Here is a 22,625-nt window from a genome sequence, read left to right on the forward strand (position 1 = left end):
TCCTACATGTACTGCAAATACATTCTTATTGAGTTATTGTGCAACATTTAAAGTATAATAAGTATAAAGTTATTTATACTTCAAGTTTATTCAAGTCCAACATCATCTCAGTCAGGTTTCCTTTTATATATGTACATACAGATATGTATGTGTGTGTGTCTGTGTATAATTTGTTCCCTTATTAGTGTGCTGTGGAGCAAAGAGCTCTTCAGGAATGAGACAGAGAGTATTTTCAATATAAATATATATTGCCCATAAAAGTATGAACCCACCCTTGGACTGTTTCAGGTTTTATAAAGTAGAATGATGACAGATCTAAGTAAATTGTTGACACTCAAAACAAAGTAAAATTAACCTCTAAAGGTTTATCAGTGTTAATTATAAATAACAAAATAAATAACAAAACATTTGATTGGATAAGTATTCATCCCTCATCATCATATTTAAAATAACAACTGCAGTCATTAGTCATACGATTTAGGTCTGTATCAACTTTGGATTCAAACTTGGAAAATGAATGCCCCAAGTTGCAGTTCCCCAGCAGGCGAAAGCAGGTTTTGCTTTAGTATTCCTCTGTGTTTTGCTGCATTCATTTCACCCCCCCCCCCCCCCTCCAACCCCACAAGCCTCCAAGGCCCTGCTGCAGAGAGGCACACCCACAGCATGATGCTGACCCCACCAGGTCTCATAACGGGGATGTTGTCTCTGGTTTATATCTTAAGTTTTTGGTGGTCTGCCCCATGAGTGCCATTTTCACACGGACACTTAAGTCTCTGAGGGTGGCCTGATATAGGTAGGTAGGTTTACAGCTGTCTCAAATGCCTTATTTTTACTGACTGTCCTTAAAGTACTCTTATTACTCATTCTCTTATTTGGTACTTTTCTGTAACTTTGTCATGGATTTGTTTGTTAAGTCCTTTCCTAACTATTTATCTTGAGTGGACCTTCCAGATACAAGTATATTCATCCTAAAATCATTTGGTACATATGGCTCTCTAACACGACAACACTGACTACTGTTTTATATTTTCATTTAACTTTCAGTTTAACATTTCAGTTTTTTTTTCTGTTGACCTTTATGGTAAAACAAACCATGAAAAAGTCCAACAGGGGGTGAATACCTTATATGGGTATTATATGCAAACCACAAACAACTTATGGAATAATTACATTAAATACGTACTTCTCTCACACATTTGTTTCTAAGCCCACAAAGGAAATATAGGAGGTTGTAAAGGTGCTGTCGTGCTCATAAGGGAATAAAAGTCAACCCTTTGCTGTGACAGTACAAATGGTTGACTGTGAGACCATACACTATATTTATCAGTCCATACCAGTATTGGTCAGAGTGCATTTACCATCTTTTGTGGGGAGGGAACAGCAGAAGGAAAGGACTAAAATTACACAAACACAAAAGTGAGATACAGTGATGGAAGCTGAACTGTTAAGGATATTTCAAGTCATTGGATCTTCATCAGTTGGAAAACTGGGATGGGGAAAGTGTGTGCCTCTCCCCTACCTCAACCACTACTGTGGTGTCATTGAGCAAGGCACTTAACCCCCAGCTGCCCCAGTAAAACTGCTCAGCTGTTGTACTAGGCTAGCTCTTAGGTATGACTATGTTGAACAGCATGGATAATGACACTATGCATGCTCAGGAAACTGAATAAATAAAGATAAAAAAATGTTGTATTGCACATTAAGATGCCCCAGATAATCCTGTGATGACAATCTCCGATACTATTTTAAAATGGTTTTGATCACTATATGGTAATTTAGACAGTAAGCAAATGCACAAGTGCCTCCTCTTCTGTGCAGTTCCTAGGCTTCTCCACACAGGGTCACTGTCTCACACATGTTCACAGGTTCAGGCAGAGGCATCACTGGGGTTTCCTCAACCTTAGAAGACAACACGGTACAGCCTGGTTAAGTCATTCATTTGTCACACTGTGATGTTATGTTAATGCTATTTGACACATTCATGTTCATATCTATTTTCACCTGTTGCAATGTTTCATCCATCTCTGTTGCAGTTTCTATGATAGCATTCCCTTTGTAGTGTAAACTCCTGTCTGAGCTCTTCCTCATTAGTGCTCTAGAGGCCAGATGTATGGCACCATCTTTCCCCGCTACACCTGCAGAGTGAACAGCAACATTAAATGTGTGCAGTTAAACAGTAATGCCATTACAGCATTTGAAAAATATGGAGCAAAGGAAAATATCTTCTGTAATGCTGGGGCACTTGTATAAGAATCAGTATTGACGTCAAATTCGACGGTTAAAGCATGGAAATGGGGACCAGCGGTTTAGAGTTTAGAGAACCAAAACAAACTGAAAGCCAATAAAATGCTCCATAGGACTGAGGGGAACTGTATAGTGGGATGATAATTCTCTCTGGGTTCATCATTACAAGTAAATTATTTTCTCTTGCACACTCATGTGATCCATTCTTAATAAATAATATTGATTAGTACAGCTTTTAGGTCATGTGGTATCCATCTTTTATTAGATGACCATATAGATAACTCACCAACACATGTGTATGTGTATGTATACAGTGGGGTCCCAGTGGTTTCAGACTTTGGGACCCCAGCCCCCTGCACATACCTGACAGAGACAGGTGTCGGTGGAGGCCTGGTCTGAGCAGCTTCCAGACCTTCATGGTGGCCGACTCCTCTTTCTCTCCAGCTGAGGATGGACTACTGCCAGCAGGGGTTGTTTTACTGTCACGTGTGACTGGCGTGTCAGTTGACCCCACCTTCCGGATGGGGATGCGGCTCGTTTGAGGTTGTAGCTCACACCTGGGCGGGCAATGAAGAGGTTAATATCTTCAGCACTCATGGAAAAATAATAGAACAGAGAAGGCTAATGTCTATAATATTCCCACTGCGGCAATGCAGATGTGTAATTTCATTATCCTAATTTTCTTCTTCATAGTAGACAAGATTAGACTCACTTGCTAAATTTGATGGAAGAAAGAATGTGTTCAGGCCCCAAGTCTTTAGCAGTCTGTGACAGATGGAGACATTAAAGCAAGCCTTACATATAAACCAAATGTATATTTTACATAACAAGTTGTAGAAAAACAGGAAACACGAGAATTCTGCTCTCTGTGAGTGAGCCAGCAAAGTCAGCTAACCTTTGTACGGGCCTCTGTGGGGTGGTGAGTGATTGTGAGAGTTCGGCACCCTCTCCCCACACGCCCGGGACGCATGGGGAAAGGCATTCTGGACCAACCCTCTGAACTCGGTCCCCCAGCCTTAAAGTCTGGACAGCTGAGGCCTGTTAACAGATGAAGCGACATGAATACAAAGAACAAAAAGAGGGGAGGAGAAAATGGGTGGCAAATGAGAAACGCAGGTACCAGGAAATTCAAGTATTTAAAAAATCACAAATACAACACAATGTTTGCTGAGTGTTCGTGTATCAGTGGTCAAGTGGATATATTTTGACAGAAATAAACACGTTGGGATGATTCAGTGTCCTGAGGTTTGACCTGTTTGTCACCACCTGCACTCCACATAGAAGCTGAAAAATAAAGATTACAGACAACAGGGTGAATAGAGAGTAGAGGACTCACACACAGAAGTTGCTTCACAAAAGGATAGTTTTTATTCCAGAGGTTAAACAGAGAGGCGGTAAAGGACAGCAGCACATTCAAGAAGGTGATATTCTTAAAGATGTTACACAGACAAACACTTAGCCGTAGTCTGGTATAGAAGGTTAGCACCACATTGAAGGAAACTGCAACATTCTCATAAGGAGTATAAAGCAGAAAGACCTAATGAGAATGTGACTATGCATACAGTGTGTTTCCACCTAAGGCTTTTTTGCTATTCTGAATGAACGTATTTAAGCTTTAGGGCTGAAACAACAGGGAAACAGGACATCAAAGTTCACAGTGAGAAAGCAGAATTAAACTACAGTACGCTCTCCCCATTTTTCAGGCCACTGGTCTAAACTGAAAGCTCATAATACATTGTACCCACTGCACTGAATGAAGTGGGCATCAGCTACATGAAAATTATCATCATAGTGATATTAAAGGAGCATTTAGTAAGACTTATGCCTCCATAGCACAAAATGACCATCATATTTTCAGAGGGCTGACAGTTTCACTCCCAGTAATTTGTTCTCAAAGAGCTGAGATTTCTCTTTCACAGAGGATGGTGCTGCAAGAGAATCACTAGTATTAGTTTTCGTTTGATATTATCTGTAGTCATATATTTTTTTGTTTAACGGTACAGTGTTATATAGGCCTGTATATTAATATATTTCTCATATTTTCCCTTCTTCATTGCATTTTGCAAGGGCAGATTTCTCCCAATCGAGGACAAAGCAGATGGGGAGGCAAAATGGACGGCCTATCAGATCACAATATAATCCAGGCTTTCTGGTTTAAAAAAAAAAAAAGGATGAGCAGAGCCTTCTAGACCTACTGTTTACAACAGAGGAAGGCACACCATAATTACAATGTCGCACAGCACTGGAACAGACAATAGCTACAGCAAGCCAGATATTCTGAAAGCTATTTTGATCCAATCCATCAATGGTCTGGTTTATCGGCTGCTTAACAGATCACAGACATTCCACCTCTGCATCTTTAGTGCATCTAAAATGACTGGTCTTAAAACGCAGACCATCATCAAGTACTTGGATGACAGCACACAAAACTGAATTACAAACAAACTACTATAGTTCCACAATTAATCTATGAGGCTTACAAATAGACCAAGACAACAAGATAATTTCTCACCTCTGCTAACCACAAAATATATTAACTTTGACCATCAACAGCCTACTACACACCTGTCAAATTCAATTTACACAAGGAAACACACAAATGTGCTTGAATAAATAATGATCAGTGTTTTCTTCACCAGCTTGATGAAACATGTAATAAAATTTAAAAATTCTATTTTCTATATTTACACCAAAACCAATATTGGAATCTTATTAGAAAATTATTAACACTTGCCAACTCTGACTTAGTCACACTGTTGGAACAAACAAATAGTTTGATATGATATTGCTTGTTGGCAAACGGCTCCATGACACAACTTTTTTTTTTTCTTTTCTCAACACCAAAGTTCCCTCATCAGTGAGGATTTAAGCCAGCGATGGTCCACATGAGGTTTCTGGCAGTAGGCTACTCTGTGAATATCAGAATGTCGGGACCAGGACTGGACTGACACTGGAATGATACAGGTTTCATAAGTATCACAGAAACGAGTCACTGACTTACATACAAAAATTCAACAACAGACCTTTTAAATGTGATTTTCAGTCACGAGAAGTTAAATGCAGACTAGAGAAAGCGAAGTCCTACTCAGCACTAACTCCAAATATGACTGCAATTGGACAGTGTGATCAGTGTGCGACTTGCACTGTTTTACATATCAACATTACAGAGTGATATACAAATACACTGAAAAAAGAAACAAAAGATATGAAGGTGCTTTCAAAGGTTTTATGGAAACAGAAGCTGCACTATGTCCAGTCTAATTCTGCAAACCCCGTCTCTCAAAAACTAAATAAAAACAATAAATAGTTAAAAAGTAAAGTGCAACATGGCAAAAGTAACTCATATTGTAGCTGATTATGAGTAACAATAACTCTGTGAAAAGGAGAAAATCTCAAAGTTGACAGCCCTGGCTATTCCCCAAAAATCAGCACAGTAACATGGTAATTCTTCTTAGCTTATTATTACAGACTGAAAAAGAGACTTAATCAATGTAGTGTAACCCATTAGTATAATATTTCTCATATTAATATATACTGCTAATATCTACTGTATGTTCTGCAAGTGCTAGGGCACAATGGAGATTATGTAGCCAAGCAACTGCCTCTCTTTGCTAAACACATTCACACACTAACTGGTCTGCTTAGTTTAGTAAAGGGAATTCACAATAACTATGTCAGATGCTTGTGTGTTGCACAATGCTTGATTTAAGGTTGGTAATGAAAGGAAACTATTTTTCAAAACATTTCAGTCATACTTGAGATTTGAGGACCACTTGCACTCTCAAGTGTGTTATTTATCCTCAGGTGCTAATACTGTAGATACATGTACTTATGCAGATATGTGCAGAAGAAAAAAAACAATAATAATTAAGGAAAAGTTAGAAGAGCTAGCACCAATGATGTTTCACTCACACACTCTCTCACACACACACTCACATACACACACGCAGGCCCAGGCTCTCACAGGTTAGGTTAGATTCAGTCCTGGGTGGGCCCAGTTGGAGTGTTGGTGGCCGGCGGTAGGCTCTGAAGGAGCAGAGGGCTTAGTTTGGAGAGCAGCCCGGGGCGAGGCAGAGCCTGCAGGGAGGGGAGCAAGGTGGAGAGGCTGGGGGGCTGGAGGGAGTACAGACCTGTCATACTGACGGAGGCCGGGAGGGGACAAGAGCCCGCTGCACACACTGAGGAAGACGAGGAGGAGGAGGAGGAAGGGGGTGACAGAGGGGGGCGTGAGGGTGTGTGGCTGTTGCTGGGAGACCGGAGGATGGAGCGGTGGTGGGGGGGACGTCTCTTTTCCTGAGGCTTAGGGTCTACAGAGAGGGAGACACATACGCACACCAGCTCAGAGACATGCAGGGATTGTGTGCAACACAAACTTAAAGAGTGCCCTTCACAAGAGCCATGTACTGAGGCACACCAGATGTTAAAATGCTGTAGGTAAGTAAATTGATGGGATATAGTCAGAATGAATCTATATAATGGAAAAATATGCCAAAATTTGGCCCAATCGGAAAACAGTGTCAGTATGTTGTAAAAATTTGTCCAGCCAAACAATGAATTTGGTCTTGGTGCCTAGGAACAGGGCTCACTAAAACATAAAAGCCATGTAGTTTTTCATCCTCAGTCTGGGCAGGATTAATGCTGGAAGTGACAAAATGCATGCATAGACAGCAGCAGCAGGTCGGGTCATGCCCAGGTCATGCAGGGGTCATGCTGATATAACAGGCCAGAGACATCCAGGATATGAATCCATTTGTTCCAACACCTGGGACTGATTTTATATCTCTGTCACAGTAAACCTGAAACTAACTGACACGTGAATCTGGCATCCTAAAGAACCACACTACCAGCCATCAACTGTTCTTAACACCAACAACAGCCAAAAAAGAGGATGGCAGGAAGAAAGAGACACTAAAAGACAGAATATGTGATGTTGAGAGAGAAAAGTGTGGAGTAACACCCAGGAAGAGGTGATATAAAATGCCAAACAACAACACAAGCAGATGGTTGAGAGCTCAGCTTACCTCTGACTGGCCCGAGTGTCTTGTTGCCTCCACGTCCGCTTGTGTGTGTGCTGTTGTGCTGCGTGTGAGTTCGGGGTGGGGGGCAGCCAAAAGTAAAGCTCGGAGAGCTGTGCATCTTTGGGGAGGGCGTCTGGCTGCTGCTACTGTGACTGTTGCAGCGAATGCGGCTGAGGGTGTTCTCTGACGCAGAGCCAGACAGACAGCTGCCAGGAAAATCAGTGTAAAATTAGGCTTTACTTGTTTTACATGGAAAAGAAACTAAAAGCACTCAAGTGTGTAAGCCAAGTGTCAACTGTTCGTAGGTTGTTGGGTTATTTGTTTGAACTCACTTATTGAAATTCTTTGGCGGTGAAGCCTTGCTGCCATTGTGGTGTATTCTTGATGGAGGGTGAGCGTGGATGTGTGTGTTGAGGCCTTTGGTGTTGCGGACGTGCTTGAGGATCCAGGCTCTGAGATTTGTCAGGCAGCTGTGCTCAGACAGAACCAGTCGTGGCCAGGGGTTACACTCTGCCATGTCCAGAGCTGAGACAGCCACAGCACGCCCCACCTGATAGTTGCAGGCACATTTTCATCAAATTTCTCAAACATTAAAACCACATTTCAGTAAACGTGTACAACAAACACTGGGTTGGAAATATCAGCTGCTGACAGGGAGTCAATAGCTTGGAATGTGATGTGCTGAAAAGTTCATTCATGTTCCTTAAGAACTACAGTTCTGACACAATAAAAAATCCTGTCTTGTCCTGAATAAGATGAAATACTTGCAAAACAAACCACTCTTGTCTTCTTACCTGTTCAAATATTTCTGGAGTGTATTTCGGAGGGAATGATGGAGGTGGAGGGGGGGTTGCCCGCCCATTGTCGTGGCAGGCAGGTGGGATGGTGTTCATGGTTTTTCCAGTGTTGTAATTGCACTCCAAAGTGTAGCTGATGGGGAGCCAATAACAGAAACGTAACTAAGTGTTGCTACAGCTGTTGTTTTCTGCAATTATTCATGTAATAGCTGACCCATGTAAAGTGTGTTTTGCTCCAAATAAAAAACATTTAAAAATATGCAATTAACAGTAGGATAAGTAGTCAGCACTAAATTTCTGAAAACTAAACTATTCAAGTTTAAAAGTTGGTATGCGCTATCTGAACTGACTACAGTGAACAGCAGCTGTTGAGGAGTTGTGTTTCCAGTGCATTCTGACCTGTGAAGCAGCCCTATGGCCTTGTGTATGGCCACCCGCCCACTGCCTTCTTTAGACTGCCCATCTCTCTTGTCTCGTGCATACATGTTTTTCTCAGAGAAGTTACAGCCAAGGAAATCAAAGTGGGCAGAGTTCACAGCGATCAGCCTCGGGTACAGCATGTTCTCTACCTGCACACAAAGGAAAGACAGTGTAGAAGCTAAAATTTTGATAATAAAAGTCTAACATTTGATATTCTTAAATATTATAAATATTATAAATATAAATATTCCAAGGGAAGTACTGAAGTAAATAATCTTTAACCTGCTGGCTCTCATCAGGAAGGCTATTCCCATACATGAAACATCCACGTTTAGAGGCATGGCCATGTAAGTCCACATAATATGCCACGCCTCCCTCCTGGGGCGGAATTGATTCCTGCTCCTCCACCACTGGGACTGTTACCTCTACAGTAACAGGGGCTACAGTCTCTGAGGAGCTCGATGAGCTGTTATGGTCTCCTTTCCCCATCTCCGTGGTGACCCAGACGTTTTCCTCCATCACCATGGGAATTTCGGGTTGCGCAGGATTTGCGTCCTTCTCTGTAATTTGTTGGTTCAAGCTGGCATCAAGGGTAGTGAGGGGAGGAGCTTGATGCTGGTTGGCGGGATTGCTGTTGAGAGGAGGGCTCTGTGTGTGTGTAGGGCTGTTGAAGTGAGAGCTGGACTGTGTATTGTGCAAGCGGTTGTGTGTGTGGTGGTAGAGCAACAGTGTTTTGGCTGCATAGATGGATGGGTGCATCTCAGGGCTGGGGTTCAGGTATTGTCTGTTCAAGTTCACTCCCCTGGAATCAGTCCTGTAAAACAGAGACATATTGCTCTTAATTAAAAAACAGGCTTTAAACATTAATGGCAACACACAGCAGATGCCCTACTACACATTTTTCTTCTCTAATAGTACTTGGACATCAAAGTCACATTGCACTGCAGATAGTATAATTGAAGGGCTATTTTGGCACACTCCATATTACTGGTATTACTTTAATGGTACACATTGTATTTTTTAGGTACACAACATTCCAGATGATGAAGATCAAAAGAAGAGCTAGTATACCTTGATACCTAATACCTGATGACCTGCATCTGCTGAAAGGGTCAACATGTGTCATTCAAGCTGCCTCTTCTAACCTCCTCATGACAAGCAGAGTGATTTACATGCACATAAGTAACCAGGTTAGAGTTAGCTTCCTGTAGTAACCAAATATCTTAAATGTCATGTACATGAGAAAACCTTTTTCCATTATCGAAGAAGGGGTTTTGAGAAACCTGATTTCTCCAGCTAAATTTTTCCTGAAAAAAAACTGATTCCTTGGCCATGTATACACATAAACTGGTTTCTATCATGCTTTTTAAATCTACGCATGTGAAGGACACAGACTTCAGACACTAAGAATATCGCTGTGACAGCAAAGCAGCAGGATGAAAGGAGATCTCTTTGCACGTTGCACACAGCAATGCATCAAAAATAATTCCAGTGCTCAAAATAATTCCATTTGATCCAAGTAAGACCAATGATCTGTAACACTCAAACACATTTGTGCTCTAGGATTGGAAGAACTCATAACTGACTTGCTGCATATATATGTAGATTTTAAGTAACCAGGTCATTATAGTGCATGTAAACATGTTTAACAACTTCCTGTGTTACCTGATTTCATTGTTGGTTTAGTGAACAAGACTCCTGTAATTACAGATGGAAATTTCAAAAAGAAGGCTAATGAGAGGAAGAACCTGAACTGAAACTTGACCACAATTGCTCCTCACTTTATGGGATCCTTTTGCAATGTGTATAGATCTACAGTTACAAACTTGGTTCAGTGCAAACAGTTCTGACCGGAGATTGCCCAGTGACAGCACTTAACAGTACTTAACAGTAACCCTGCTACAAGCTAAACCACATCATGACAGAAAAATTACAAGAAACAAACAGTGAATCATGATTTTAACACACACCGTGTGTCAAAACATGTTATCATTGCTGTGTGATGTTGTGATGGTACATATATGTGAATGTGAAATTCCTACCTGTAGTGTCCACGGATAACCCCGTCTGGGTTGAGCATGGGAATGAGCTTGAACACAAACATGTTTCGAAGTGCATGAGCACGGGGGTCATCTCTTCTTAGAATAAAGTTTAGGAAACCGTTGAACACAAAGGATGAGGGCGTCTCCCCTGGGTGCACCCGACTGCTGAGAAAAAACACCTACACACAAAGACACAAAAATGGTCAGTGTCATCACTTTGACATTATTAGATGATTCCACATGAGCCTTAGTCTTAAGTACTGTCAGTAAAAGCAACTAAAGAGGTTACAGAATAACTGATTGTGATTTCTGAGTAATACCCTTTTGCTGGGGAAGCGATGTGGTCTGGGAGTGTTGGTGTCGGGAAACAGTTTGGGCAGGCGGGGTTCTCGCTCCTCCAGCATCCCGCTGCAGTTGGTCACAGTGAGCAGGTCCACCCTATTGCCATCCAGAGAATGGCACAGCAACTCCCTATGATAATACACACTGCCTGGTGCACTGGCAGTGGGGAGCAGGTGAGGACAGAGAATGCAGGGAGTGAAAGTTGGCAGAAAAGAGAGGGGCATAACGAACCAATAAGTCATAGATCATATTACTTCCAAAGTGGTGTCAATGGACATGCATTGCATGTGTTATGGGGGTGTGCTGAATGTGATCTACCTGCTTGGGCTGAGTTGAGTAGCATTGGGATAGCTCTCATCCAACTGCTGCAGCATCTCCTGGCACTCACTGTAAGAGAATGGGTAGCAGAACGAGAAGTAGGTGGTGGCCCCTCGCACCTCCAACAGCCGGTGAGTGAATGAGAGGATGAACTGGTTATCTACAATCTGAAATGCAACAGAAGAGAGGAAGAAGAGACATATTATTAGAAAGATAATTATAGCTGTCAGGAAGCCAGACTCACTGCACTCTGCCTCATTGGCTCCTGTTGCCCACATCCTCTGCCTGACAGCCTAAGAGCATGATGTATATATACCTCAGATGTGGGTCTGTCTCTGATCCTTTCCCACCGGTTCTTGCCAGGTAAGGTGCGTACAAGAGGAGCCATGCCCTGGCTATACAGCTTCCTCTGATTATTCATGTTCATCACATTGATCTTCAGTATCTTCCCTGGTGCTGCACCTCGCACACTGAAGTAAAACCATGATCTAAAAAACACAAAAGCATGATTTGGGGTGCTAAAAATACTGTAATGAACTGTAATGGCTGTGTGCAGCAAGTGAAGATATTTATCTACAAAGAAGAAATGTTCATGCTCTTTGCTGTCTAATGACAATAAGAAAATACATGCTACAAAAGCAGACGCTTTGTTACCGGTTTCCATTCTCATGTTCTGTGCCAGCGCAGTCTGGCTGCGTCCACACGTTGAACTCGTAGTCAGGGGTAAGGGTTGACCCTGAGGAGGCACTTCCGCTGGAAGCTGTATCAGAGGAAGGGCTGGAACTGCCCTTCTCCACCTTTTCCACCTGTGCCAGGTTCCCTGAGTCAAACTTGGAGCTGAATACAATATTACCAAAGCGAGCCTCCATGGTTCTTTCACTTTTCTCCCCTCAGGTTCTTTTTGAAGTGCCAGTCAGAGGTCTGACATAGACAAACAGCCTGTTATGCAATCAGAAAAACAAAAATACATTTACACTGACAGAAAATATAAATAAAGAAAACAGTGTAGGGGTGCTTGTAGTATCATGTCTACTGAAATAAGTTGAAACAAGAGTGACATGTGGATCCAACAAACCCAGACAGCCCCTTAGTCTTACATGGTGCAACCCTGTATTGCAATGACACAGTGGCTACAGTAGTCTGGGAAAAATATTTTCTCAGTTCTAGGTGTCACCATATACATTTATTTATTTATTTTTTCCTTTTTATGACACCAAAACAGCATACATGTTGCTAAACAGCATGAGGAAAATATTGTATGATTAATCATGGTAAATAGCCTAAGAAGCACGTGAATGGTAATTACTAAAATGCTAAATATCTCCACTCTATTACTGACAAGCCATAATGCCAGTTCTACATATCTAATTGCATTTTGTTGTCACATCCTAGTTTTGTTAGTAATATCTTCGTTTAATCTATCTACAAAACAATTATGACATTTCATAATACGAGTGAGGACAATAAATGTATCTAACTGGAATTATGAAAAATGATGTGGATATCTGCAATTCATATTTCAGATGCAGGTATCTTTACATGGAGGCAGCAAGCAAACGTAACTTCAGTCTTGCTAGTCAACAAGTAATTAAGAGTATCACGTAGATGGAGATGCAATCAGTTTGACTTGCTTAGATGCAAGTCAACACATAACAGCGACAACCCGAGACCGTTACAGAAACTACAATCATGGTCAAACTATACACAATATTTTCTACATTGACACTTGTTAGCTAATTTGTACCCCTGTATCTCGAACACAGATCAACTGAAGCGTGGCTGTTTATCATAATGAGAACACGACCACACCTCTGTCCAAATAATTGCTGCTGTTTGATTTCAGTTACAGAGCAATAACAACAACAGCTGACCGAGAAATCTAGTACTGAGTAAAGGGGGAGTGGATTAACGGCTGCAAGCGTCACACTCGGTCTACAATATGCTCTCGTTTAACACCATTCAATGAGAAAATGCTACCTAATATTTCTACCATAATGCTGGTCCTGCTGACCAGTATCATACTGTTAATGTTATACATAGCTAATAACGCTAGCAGACGTTTCTAAGCTACTGAGGCTAACTTAGCTACCGAACTAGCAGTCGTTGCTCGAAACGACAGCCTTTTTACCAAATACACGGTTTTACGTCGTAACCATGTCACTACATCTAAGATACATCAATGCTTTTACACGATACAATGATTATTCAGTCTTACTTCGTTATATTCGATCGATGTCCATTTTTGTTTTCACCGTCCTGCTCACCCCTTCAATTCATTGCTTTGTGTGCTGCGTTCAGGTTTCTCTGTTGAAATGAACGTTTCCTGGAAATTTCCATGTTTCTTATCCTTACAGGAACAAGTGGCAAGGTGTTTCTTATTATCAGCCCTTCTGGCAAGGACTGTGGTATTAAAACAAGATTCAAAAGTATTTACACGATATTAAAAGGCAAATATAATAAGAACAAGAATAATGTATTCATACACACAATTTTTCACGAATCAAATGATCAACATTACGCTATTTGGTCTTATGGTGGCTGCTCAGTGCAAAATACACTAATATTACAGAAGGCAAATAAACAAAAGCAAACAAACAACAAAAGTCAGAGAAGACCCCAATTATAGTATCCTAGGCAGGGACACAGGGACACAGTTATACCTCTTCATTTTACAAAAGTTTGTTGGTTGAATGGAGAAATCACACAATAATAACTTTGGCTTCAACTATCATAGAGATGTGTATTTGATTTCATGTAATAGCATACAGTACATATTGATGGTTTAGGCAAAACCACTCTCATATTGTGTCACAGATGTCCATAGTTAATCATATTAATCAATTTGAGATGTGTCCTTAGGGTCTGAGCTACTGCCTCTGGTCACCAACTCACCAGTCAACTCAAATGCAAAACAGGTTTGGGCAATGATTCTTCTCAGGGAATAGGAAAAACTAGCGCATGTTTATTTCAAAACAACCCATCGAAGTACAATACATTATAAAAACAAACCATGAAACAAACAAAAACAGTGCTCTTTGCCATAATACATACATACAGTCAGAATGGAAGGAAAAGGAATAAGCAAAATGCTCTTGTTTGCACCTACCTTTTCTGGTTATTGTTAGTGAAGTGTTGTTTTTTTTTTAGGTCTTTATTTATTTATTTAGTCAGTTTGCATTTTGAAATGTCATATTAATCTGTTTTGTTGAGTTGTTTTGAGAAATGTCACCGGAACTGCTGCTGTGTCAATTAGTGTTTTCTTTTTCATTCTTTTTTTTTTTTTTTTTTTTTTTTTGTCATAGCATAGATGCAATTTACAATTGGTTTGGTTCACCTAGTGATTTCAGGGGATTAAAATGGAACTGTATTGCTCTGTCAAAATGAGTATAGTTTTAGCTGATCTGCTACTGAAGTGGAAGCACTGTTGCCTTAAGATCCACCCAGTGCAGCTGTTGATCCAGAGGAATGTCAAGTAATGATGTTGTCTGTTTAGTATTTTTATTTTCATTGAAAACATGCAATAGTTTGCAATAGTGTATTTCTTGTGATCATCCTGTCATATCAACAGATCAAATTCCAAGTCCAGAGGCCTGTACTACGAAGCGAAGTTACTGGCATCTCAGGGTAACTTCAGGAGTAACTTGGTGTCGTCAGGTGTAACTTCCCATTTAAACAGTACTACGAAAAGGTGGATAGGTTTTGCCCGGGGTCTGCTGCCATAGTAATTTATGCTCTCTCAGTCGTTGTGGCAATCGATATTGCCTGCTCAACCCATAGCCATCAGATCATCAAATTTGGCAAATTTGTTAGCAACTGCCTACTTTACATCTAGCATACATGGAGCAACATTAGCATTCAATGGAAAACCATTACTTTGGTCACCTAGTGGATGTAATATTTGCCGTCCTGTTTCCTTCTGGTCTACATGCTCCACTGTGATTCCCAGCCAGTTAGTTTAGCTTTGTCATTTGGTGCTCAGCAAGGAGCAAATTTAGATCTTTTTCACTGAGAACAATTGCAGGCTCTGACCGAAAGTGAAAATGACACTGATAACAGCAGTGAGAGTCAACCAAAGCATTTAAGTAGTAGGGTGTAAGCAAATCAGTTTTTCATAATACAAATATTGATCAGAGAAGCTTTAAGGTCCTTCCAGTACAGCTGATTCAGAGGAAGGCTACATAGTGTTGTTGTCATTCAGCATTTTCAATTTCTCTAAAAATCCACTTACAGTATGTATTTGTAGAAAAATAGAAAAAACTGTGAAATAGTTTGCAATATTGTTGTAGTTGCAATCACTCATCACTAATGAGATATCTCCATATTACCATTACCTGGCTTAATCATTTTGAGAAAACATGTTGTTTTTTTTCCAAGCCACTACTTGATAATTTCTTAGCAACTGGAATTACAATTAGATTTTTTTTTTCTTGAAACCATGTGTGCAGAGAGTTAGCTTAAACTTTAAAACATCTGGCAGATGATTTATACAAGAGACAGCTATTCAGTTTAGACTAAACCATTTTGGAATTTTGTTTGAACATTTCTAGTATGAATGTCTTTGAAATCATCTTTTCCTACACCAAACATCATATCTTAAATCACCAGATATAATTTCAGAGTATAAAAGTTCATACTCTAGTGTAGAGTAAAAAACTGACTAATGTTTATTTTCTATCACACGTAAATCATTAATTTTCAGGCAACAGTATCTCAGTGGGTGCCATTTATGCATTCTAATGAGAGAAACTATGCCAATATATTTTAAACACAGAGACAGGTAGAGCTCACGTGTAACTTTTCTCTGCTCACGTGCCATCGTTCTCTGTTTCGATTCGACAATAGAGAATTGAGAATTCAGAAGGCGCTCGTTCCAAAATGGAGTATACATTTTTTTTCCTCCGGAATGTATTCACGGTACTCACTTTGCTGTGTTTTACAAAGTGAAAACAAGATATTTCTGACTCGATGTAAATAAAGAAACTAAACTGTCGCGACAATGACTAGGTAAACACTTTCCTCTTGTTTTTCATGTTTATCCAGAGATTTAGACTTGGTAAGACAGGTAAATGAGCGGTACAGGACATCTGCGATTCACACTTCGTGTTGAATTAGCTATAGCTTAACTTGTGATTTAGCAAATATTTTCGACTGGTGTTCATACCTAACTTATAAGGGGAGTAATATACGTAGCTGACACAGTGGGAGGCATACACCACCTTATCTGTAACACCTTTACACCGTTTTCCTTCTACTAAGGTTTCCGTGCTGTATTGTTTCATGACTCTATCATGAATAGATCACCAGCATGTACATGTCCATTTTTAGTTCAACAAAGAGCCAAGGTCCACCAACCCTAGGCTTCCCCAAGCGGTATGGGATCACTGATCCTATCAGTGAGGATCTGCCTAACCAGGCTGACTTTATCCAGACTAGAAAGCTGACTGACTGTCTGAAATCATATGGTGTGTTTGAGGACGACTTGGAGCTGCAGCACAGGTATGACATCGTTGTTCTGTTTCATTATGTCCACCTTGTTAATTAATACAGCCTGGAGTGGTATAACTGAAAAAACGTTGATGTTTTAGCTCTTTTGTAACTGTCTTGGATGCTATGCCGTTATTGAGACCTTTAACCTGTGTTGGTTTTTACTGTGAAAAGAATAATCAGTTAAACAACAGTGTCTTCAGTGAATGAAGTTGATACAATTAACTATAGCATGAATTTGCTTCAGAGAAGTGTTCTTGTTATATTTGCAGAGAGAAAGTTGTGAAAAAACTGGAGTTGCTCTTTAAGGAGTGGCTCAAAGAAATGTGTGTAGAAATGGTAAGAAATTGTTGGTTGAATCTTTTTTTAATTTATACTATTGTTTCAAAAATATTTACAAATATGATACTGAAAATATGTTTTTGTATATCTAATACAATTTCATTATTATGCATTTGGATTTTAGAATGTACCTGAGTTGGTAACGGAAAAGGTTGGGGGCAAAGTCTTTCCATTTGGCTCCTATCACCTGGGAGTTCACTCAAAAGGTAATTAAGAGATTCTTTCCTCAATTGTAAGAGCATGTTAGGACTGTGGCAACTTGTACGTTACAATGGTTCATGTGAGTGTACTTTGTTGACTGACAGTAGGTTAGTATATGTGATGCTGTTGTGTGATAAATCTGCTAGCCATCAGTTTCACAAGTGACACTATCTATTTGAGGGACATCCATCATAGGTTCTTCCAGTGGTGGGTTACCACCTCTGAGAATACATGGTGAGGATAATGGTCTATTTAATTATAGACTTTGCTGTCATATAAGTCTGCGTTGCTTTGACAGGTGCTGACATTGATGCTCTCTGTGTTGGACCTGGGTTTCTTGAGAGAAAGGACTTCTTCACGTCCTTCTATGAGAAGCTGAAAGCCCAGGAGGAGGTCAAAGGCATACGGGTTAGTCATAAAAGTGATTTACTGTTTACAAGTCAAAGGATGTTTTTCTCCTTGGTACAAGTGACCAACAGTGTTGTTGTCCCCAGGCTATTGAGAAGACATATGTCCCTGTCATCAAACTGAACTATGAAGGAACTGAGGTAATTTGTCTGGAGAAAAAAATCCTTCTACTGTCTACAGTATCCTCACTTAAAGTTTTCCTAATGTGTGCTTTAATCATTGTTTTTGTGTTTCTGTATTTTTTTAGATTGACTTAACCTTTGCCCAGGTGGCACTGAAGAGCATTCCTGAAAATCTGAACCTTCTTGATGACAAGATGTTGCAGAACATAGATAAACGCTGCGCCAGGAGTCTCAATGGTAAGCATCAGATTAAAGCACACGACTTCTCAGAAATCTTGCAGTAGAACTTGACAGCTGTAGTTATTATTCTTTGATGGACGACAGCGTACCAATTTGTTTATTTGTGGTTTACCCTTTCTCACTGTGACTGTTTCTATATTAATCCTTGCTTTCATTCTGTTTTTATAGGCTACAGAGTTACGGAAGAAATCCTCAGCCTTGTGCCTAACATTTATAACTTCAGACTCGCTTTGAGAGCCATCAAGCTGTGGGCCAAACGTGAGCTGAACACACAGAACTAGTTGAGCTTGCTAGTCAATCAAGAGACAGTGAAGTGGTGGACTTGTCCCCTTACATGATAATTACACATTTACACAAACAATGCCTGGCTGCCCTGTACTGGCCTTCATTCAAAATAGGATTACATGTCATTGACTGTATCTAAAATAATTTTCTAGTCACTGGCACAAAATGATAACTTCAGTTTCAGTTTATTGTTCACTATGAAGTTAAATCTTGATTGTTAATTATGTTGGGATTAATAAAAGAGTGTACAAGGAATAGATTTTGGACACAGTCATTGTTCTGGTTCTTTGCTTTGTTATTCAGTGTCTTGTGTTGCCATGGATATTTTGTTTGGTTTGTCTGTATTTGCAGCCAGACAACCTCAGACCAACCTCTATTTGAAACAGTGCACAGGTTTACTTAACCATATAGCTTTCATAATATTTATAACATATCTTTTATCCTATTTTACACAATTTTTGAGCAAAAATTGAACTTTAGTAATAGCAGTAAGAAGCAATGGTAATAGTGAAATAGAACAGAGATATCCAATATTTAACTCTTATTTAAAAACTCTCAATTGACCTGTGGTATGTAATAAATTAGAACAGGCCATTATTAGATAACATTGTGAAGTAGAGGTTTTAATCTTTTTTTTCTCATGCTCTTATTTCTCCTCAGGGCGTAACATTTACTCTAACATGCTGGGCTTCTTGGGAGGTATATCATGGGCCATACTGGTCGCCAGAATTTGTCAGGTGTACCCAAATGCTATAGCATCCACCCTGGTGATCAAATTTTTTAAGGTCTACTCCATGTGGTGAGTTGTCACAACGTTTCTGGTGTGTTTGTTAAATGAAAAAAGGTCAAACTTGAAGGTTTACTAAACTAAAAATCACTTGACTGAGATCCACTTCAGTCAGGGTCATCTTACTTGACCATGAGTTGGTCTAGCCTTGATTCTATTACAATACAGACTTGGAAAAAAGCAGATCTCACTTGGAGCTTTTCTTGTAAAGTCAGTCTTTCTCAATTTTTGAAAGGCAACTAGAGAGGAAATTATACAGTGTAGGACTTGAATTGTGACTGTATCATTCTGAAAATGTAGCTTCTTGTTAGTGCTTTGTAAATGTTGTAGACGAGGATCAGTTGATTTGAAAATCTTGTGTTTTGTGTCAGGGTGTGGCCAATCCCAGTTCGCTTGAGGATAGTAGAGGATTACTACTACAACCTTCCTTTTTGGGATCCCAGGGTAAGGCCTCAGCAGGACTTTCAGTAAAATTTGAGAGTACAAACACAGAATCGTGTCAGTCAGTGAATTATCATATTTCAAACATAGGTGAGCTGAAAGTCTGTTTTACATTTCTAGATTAATCTAAGTGACCGCTGCCACATAATGCCCATCATTACCCCAGCATACCCACAGCAGAACACGTCATTCAATGTGACTCCCTCCACCTTAACCATCATAACAGAAGAGATGGAGCGGGGTATGTAGTCACTTAGCTGACAACTACCACTGCTCACTACCTGCATTGTGGGCCACTTAACCATTACTGTTGCAAAGTAGATTTAACACAATGTCTTTTTGTTCTACTGCTAAATCACTTGATCAGGTAAAGGGAACTTCAGTTACTGTGCTGTAATCTTGGATTAAGTTAGTTCAGTTTGGTCAAACATGTCAACTCATAACAAGGATTTTATTCTGTAAACAAAGTGATTAGAATTAAACAAGCTTTCTCTTCCTCATTCCTAGGCCTTGTCATCGCTCAGGAAATACAGCAGGAAAAAGCAGACTGGTCCAAACTCTTTGAAACGCCAAACTTTTTTGAGAAGTACCAGTATGTATTAAACTACTTAGAAAAAAATAATTATTGCCATGTACAAAATATGCGCACATACACACTGCTTCCTAAAATAAGGACATTTGCTCCAAAACTGTTTTTAATTGTTTATCATTTTTAACATACTGTATACCTTATATACCCATTTTCCTAATAAAACTGGAAATACTTTCTAATTCTTTCCTAACTACCCTAGCTTGTATCCAGTTCAAAATCAAATGATTTTGTTGTGTGTGTACTGTTTTGTATCTTTTATTCTGAATTATGGAGACTTCATTCATTAATTTGTTTTTACTCATTGTATTTTACAGTGCATGACTTTGTATTTAGGTTTATTTGGTGATTTGTCTCTTAATGCAGGCTCATTGTGTTCTCCATAATGAAACTGATACGGTCTTGTTGTAAATTGACCAGGATTTGCACCTAACAATTCTTGAACAGCAACTGTGTAATGCATGTCCAAAACAATTTTTGCTATTATTAATTGAAAATGTGGATTGAAGCCTGTTCAAGTTATTTAAGAAGTGGATCATCTTTTGTTTGTTATTGTGACAGACTTATATTTGTTCCAGTTTTTTTAATGAATGTGCAGACAAGTTTTTGCTTTCTGCTGTTATTAATTGAAAATGCTGACTGAAGTCTGTTCAAGTCATTTTAGGGGAAGCGGATCATCTGTTTGTTTTCGGTGTGGATTTATGGCATTTTTAATGTAATTTCTAAGCCCTCCATATGCTCTTTCAGACTTAAATGTGCACTTAATTTTGATGGTTGAATACTGATTGTTTTGATGGATTTGCAGATGGTTTGATGGTTTCTGTTAGTAATTCAAAATACGGACTGAGGCCTGTTATAAAGTATTTGAAAAATGTGATCATGTCTTTATTGCTAAGTGAACTGTTGAGGTTTTGAATATGTGCTGCCTGACTTGACTTTATTGTTGTGTCCGAACCTTCATACTGAGTTTCTATCTTTTCTCTTGAGTTTAATCTGAAGTCCTGTTTGAATAAATCTGCCATGTGTTCTAATCTCACTTTCACTTTCAACCAAACTCTCCATTATCTCAACAGGCAGTGTCCTTAATATGGCCAATGATACAATTATTATCTTGTGGAAAAAAACTGACAGTGAAACAGTGAAAACACAAACACAGAGTACATTTTAAAACCACACAAGTTTTATCCTTTAAAATAGTTAGATTTGTTAAGTTAAAAGTTTATAATGGACATAATAATGACTGGTGTCCATCTTTGTGCAGTCATGCTGCTCAGTGTACTGTTTAGTAACTTGACCTGCTTAAAACATTGATAAGAAATGAAATCATAACTGTCTTTGTTGGTAAAATGGAAATTATTATTCACATAGTAACATCCCAGGCACAATGCTGTGACATCTGTTGCCATTGTTCTGTCTCTTACATTTCAAGGCATTACATTCTGCTGCAAGCAGCTTCTGCTACAGAGAGGCAGCATCTTGAATGGTGAGTACACCGAACAAAGAAAATGAGATGCCAAGTTTAAGTAAAACTGGAATGAATGTAGACATTTTCATAGACAATCTTATATCTTTGGGTGAAATGCGTCTTATTCATGTCTGTGCTTCTCTTTGAGAGAGAAAACAGCTTTAATATTTTATTTCCAGCTACTCTCCTAGTGCTTTACCCTATCTGAAAATTATGTTTTGTTCACTCCCTCAGGGTTGGCCTGGTGGAGTCTAAAATCAGACTCCTGGTGGGAATTCTGGAGAGAAATATGTACATTTCTCTGGCTCATGTTAATCTACAGTCCTTCCCTGGACCCAGGAAGGCCAATGAGAGGTAAGGATGTGATTGTATGGTTATAGTTGATCTCCTTCCTGTTTTTTGTTCTTATGCTATACATGAATTCTCAGTTTGCAGTACAAAAACATTAAAGCTTGCTTATTTTAGTAGTTAGATGTACCTTGTCAACTCACTGGCCTGTATTTCTGTCTGTTTCAGAGATGGAGTGAGCACAATGTGGCTGATCGGACTTATCTTAAATACAGAGGTGTCTAAAAAACTGAAAATAGACCTCACCTCTGACCTCTTTTCCTTCACTGATAGTAGTAAGTTTTTTCTTTTTTAAAATGTAGTAGAAATGGAGCAATGTTGTGTAAAATTATAATTCATATTTTGATTTTGTGCTGTTGCAGTGTGCTGCCTAGCAGAGGGCTTTAAGATACTTGAAGAAGGGATGACCATATCCGCAAAATACGTAAAGAGGGAAAATCTTTTCTGGGAGATGCCTAATGGCGAACACAGAAGGGTTTTCAGTCCAAAACTGGAGGCTGCAGTGAGCCACCACATCTCTGTCACAGTAGCACGCAGTCACACACCACCTGCCAGCTCAGGACAACCAAGCACACAGAGAAAAGGCTGGCCTCAATCTGAGATACCAGCCAAGACTACCAAAGTTGACAAGGTTTGCCAAACCGTTCCTATTGTCATTTTAAAGGAACCGTCCACCATTATGGGAAATATGCTTATTTGCTTTCTTGCTGAGTGTCAGATGAGAATATGGCT

At 39.6% G+C, this 22,625-nt stretch overlaps 2 protein-coding genes across 4 annotated transcripts; one reads left to right on the forward strand and one right to left on the reverse strand.

The window, feature by feature from the left end:
- Window positions 1-69: 69 nt before the first annotated feature.
- On the reverse strand, window positions 70-13,489 carry agbl5 (AGBL carboxypeptidase 5). 2 transcript variants are annotated; one of them, XM_018697925.2, is made up of 17 exons: window positions 13,397-13,489; window positions 11,836-12,120; window positions 11,498-11,669; window positions 11,182-11,348; window positions 10,842-11,019; window positions 10,522-10,700; window positions 8,762-9,293; window positions 8,459-8,628; window positions 8,057-8,192; window positions 7,595-7,812; window positions 7,266-7,468; window positions 6,375-6,551; window positions 3,140-3,282; window positions 2,957-3,009; window positions 2,608-2,801; window positions 2,002-2,135; window positions 70-1,899 (listed from the first exon to the last, which is right to left on the reverse strand). In XM_018697925.2, the coding sequence occupies exons 2-17, from the start codon at window positions 12,048-12,050 to the stop codon at window positions 1,822-1,824; spliced, it is 2,949 nt and encodes a 982-aa protein (XP_018553441.1). In that variant the 5' UTR covers window positions 12,051-12,120; window positions 13,397-13,489; the 3' UTR covers window positions 70-1,821. The 2 variants fall into 2 exon arrangements, with proteins under 2 accessions (XP_018553441.1, XP_018553442.1); XM_018697926.2 differs by lacking the exon at window positions 6,375-6,551.
- A 2,559-nt stretch (window positions 13,490-16,048) lies between these two features.
- Window positions 16,049-21,094, forward strand: LOC108898051 (poly(A) polymerase type 3). Of its 2 annotated transcripts, XM_018697894.2 has the most exons (12): window positions 16,049-16,185; window positions 16,507-16,677; window positions 16,938-17,004; window positions 17,132-17,213; window positions 17,507-17,616; window positions 17,703-17,756; window positions 17,864-17,975; window positions 18,147-18,236; window positions 18,924-19,062; window positions 19,422-19,494; window positions 19,612-19,732; window positions 19,999-21,094. In XM_018697894.2, exons 1-12 carry the CDS (start codon window positions 16,178-16,180, stop codon window positions 20,205-20,207), a joined length of 1,236 nt encoding a protein of 411 aa, XP_018553410.2. In that variant the 5' UTR covers window positions 16,049-16,177; the 3' UTR covers window positions 20,208-21,094. The 2 variants fall into 2 exon arrangements, with proteins under 2 accessions (XP_018553410.2, XP_050927938.1); XM_051071981.1 differs by lacking the exon at window positions 19,612-19,732.
- The last annotated feature ends 1,531 nt before the right edge of the window (window positions 21,095-22,625 follow it).

This window comes from Lates calcarifer, linkage group LG7_1 (assembly GCF_001640805.2).
Source record: "Lates calcarifer isolate ASB-BC8 linkage group LG7_1, TLL_Latcal_v3, whole genome shotgun sequence".
NCBI classification, from domain to species: domain Eukaryota; kingdom Metazoa; phylum Chordata; class Actinopteri; family Centropomidae; genus Lates; species Lates calcarifer.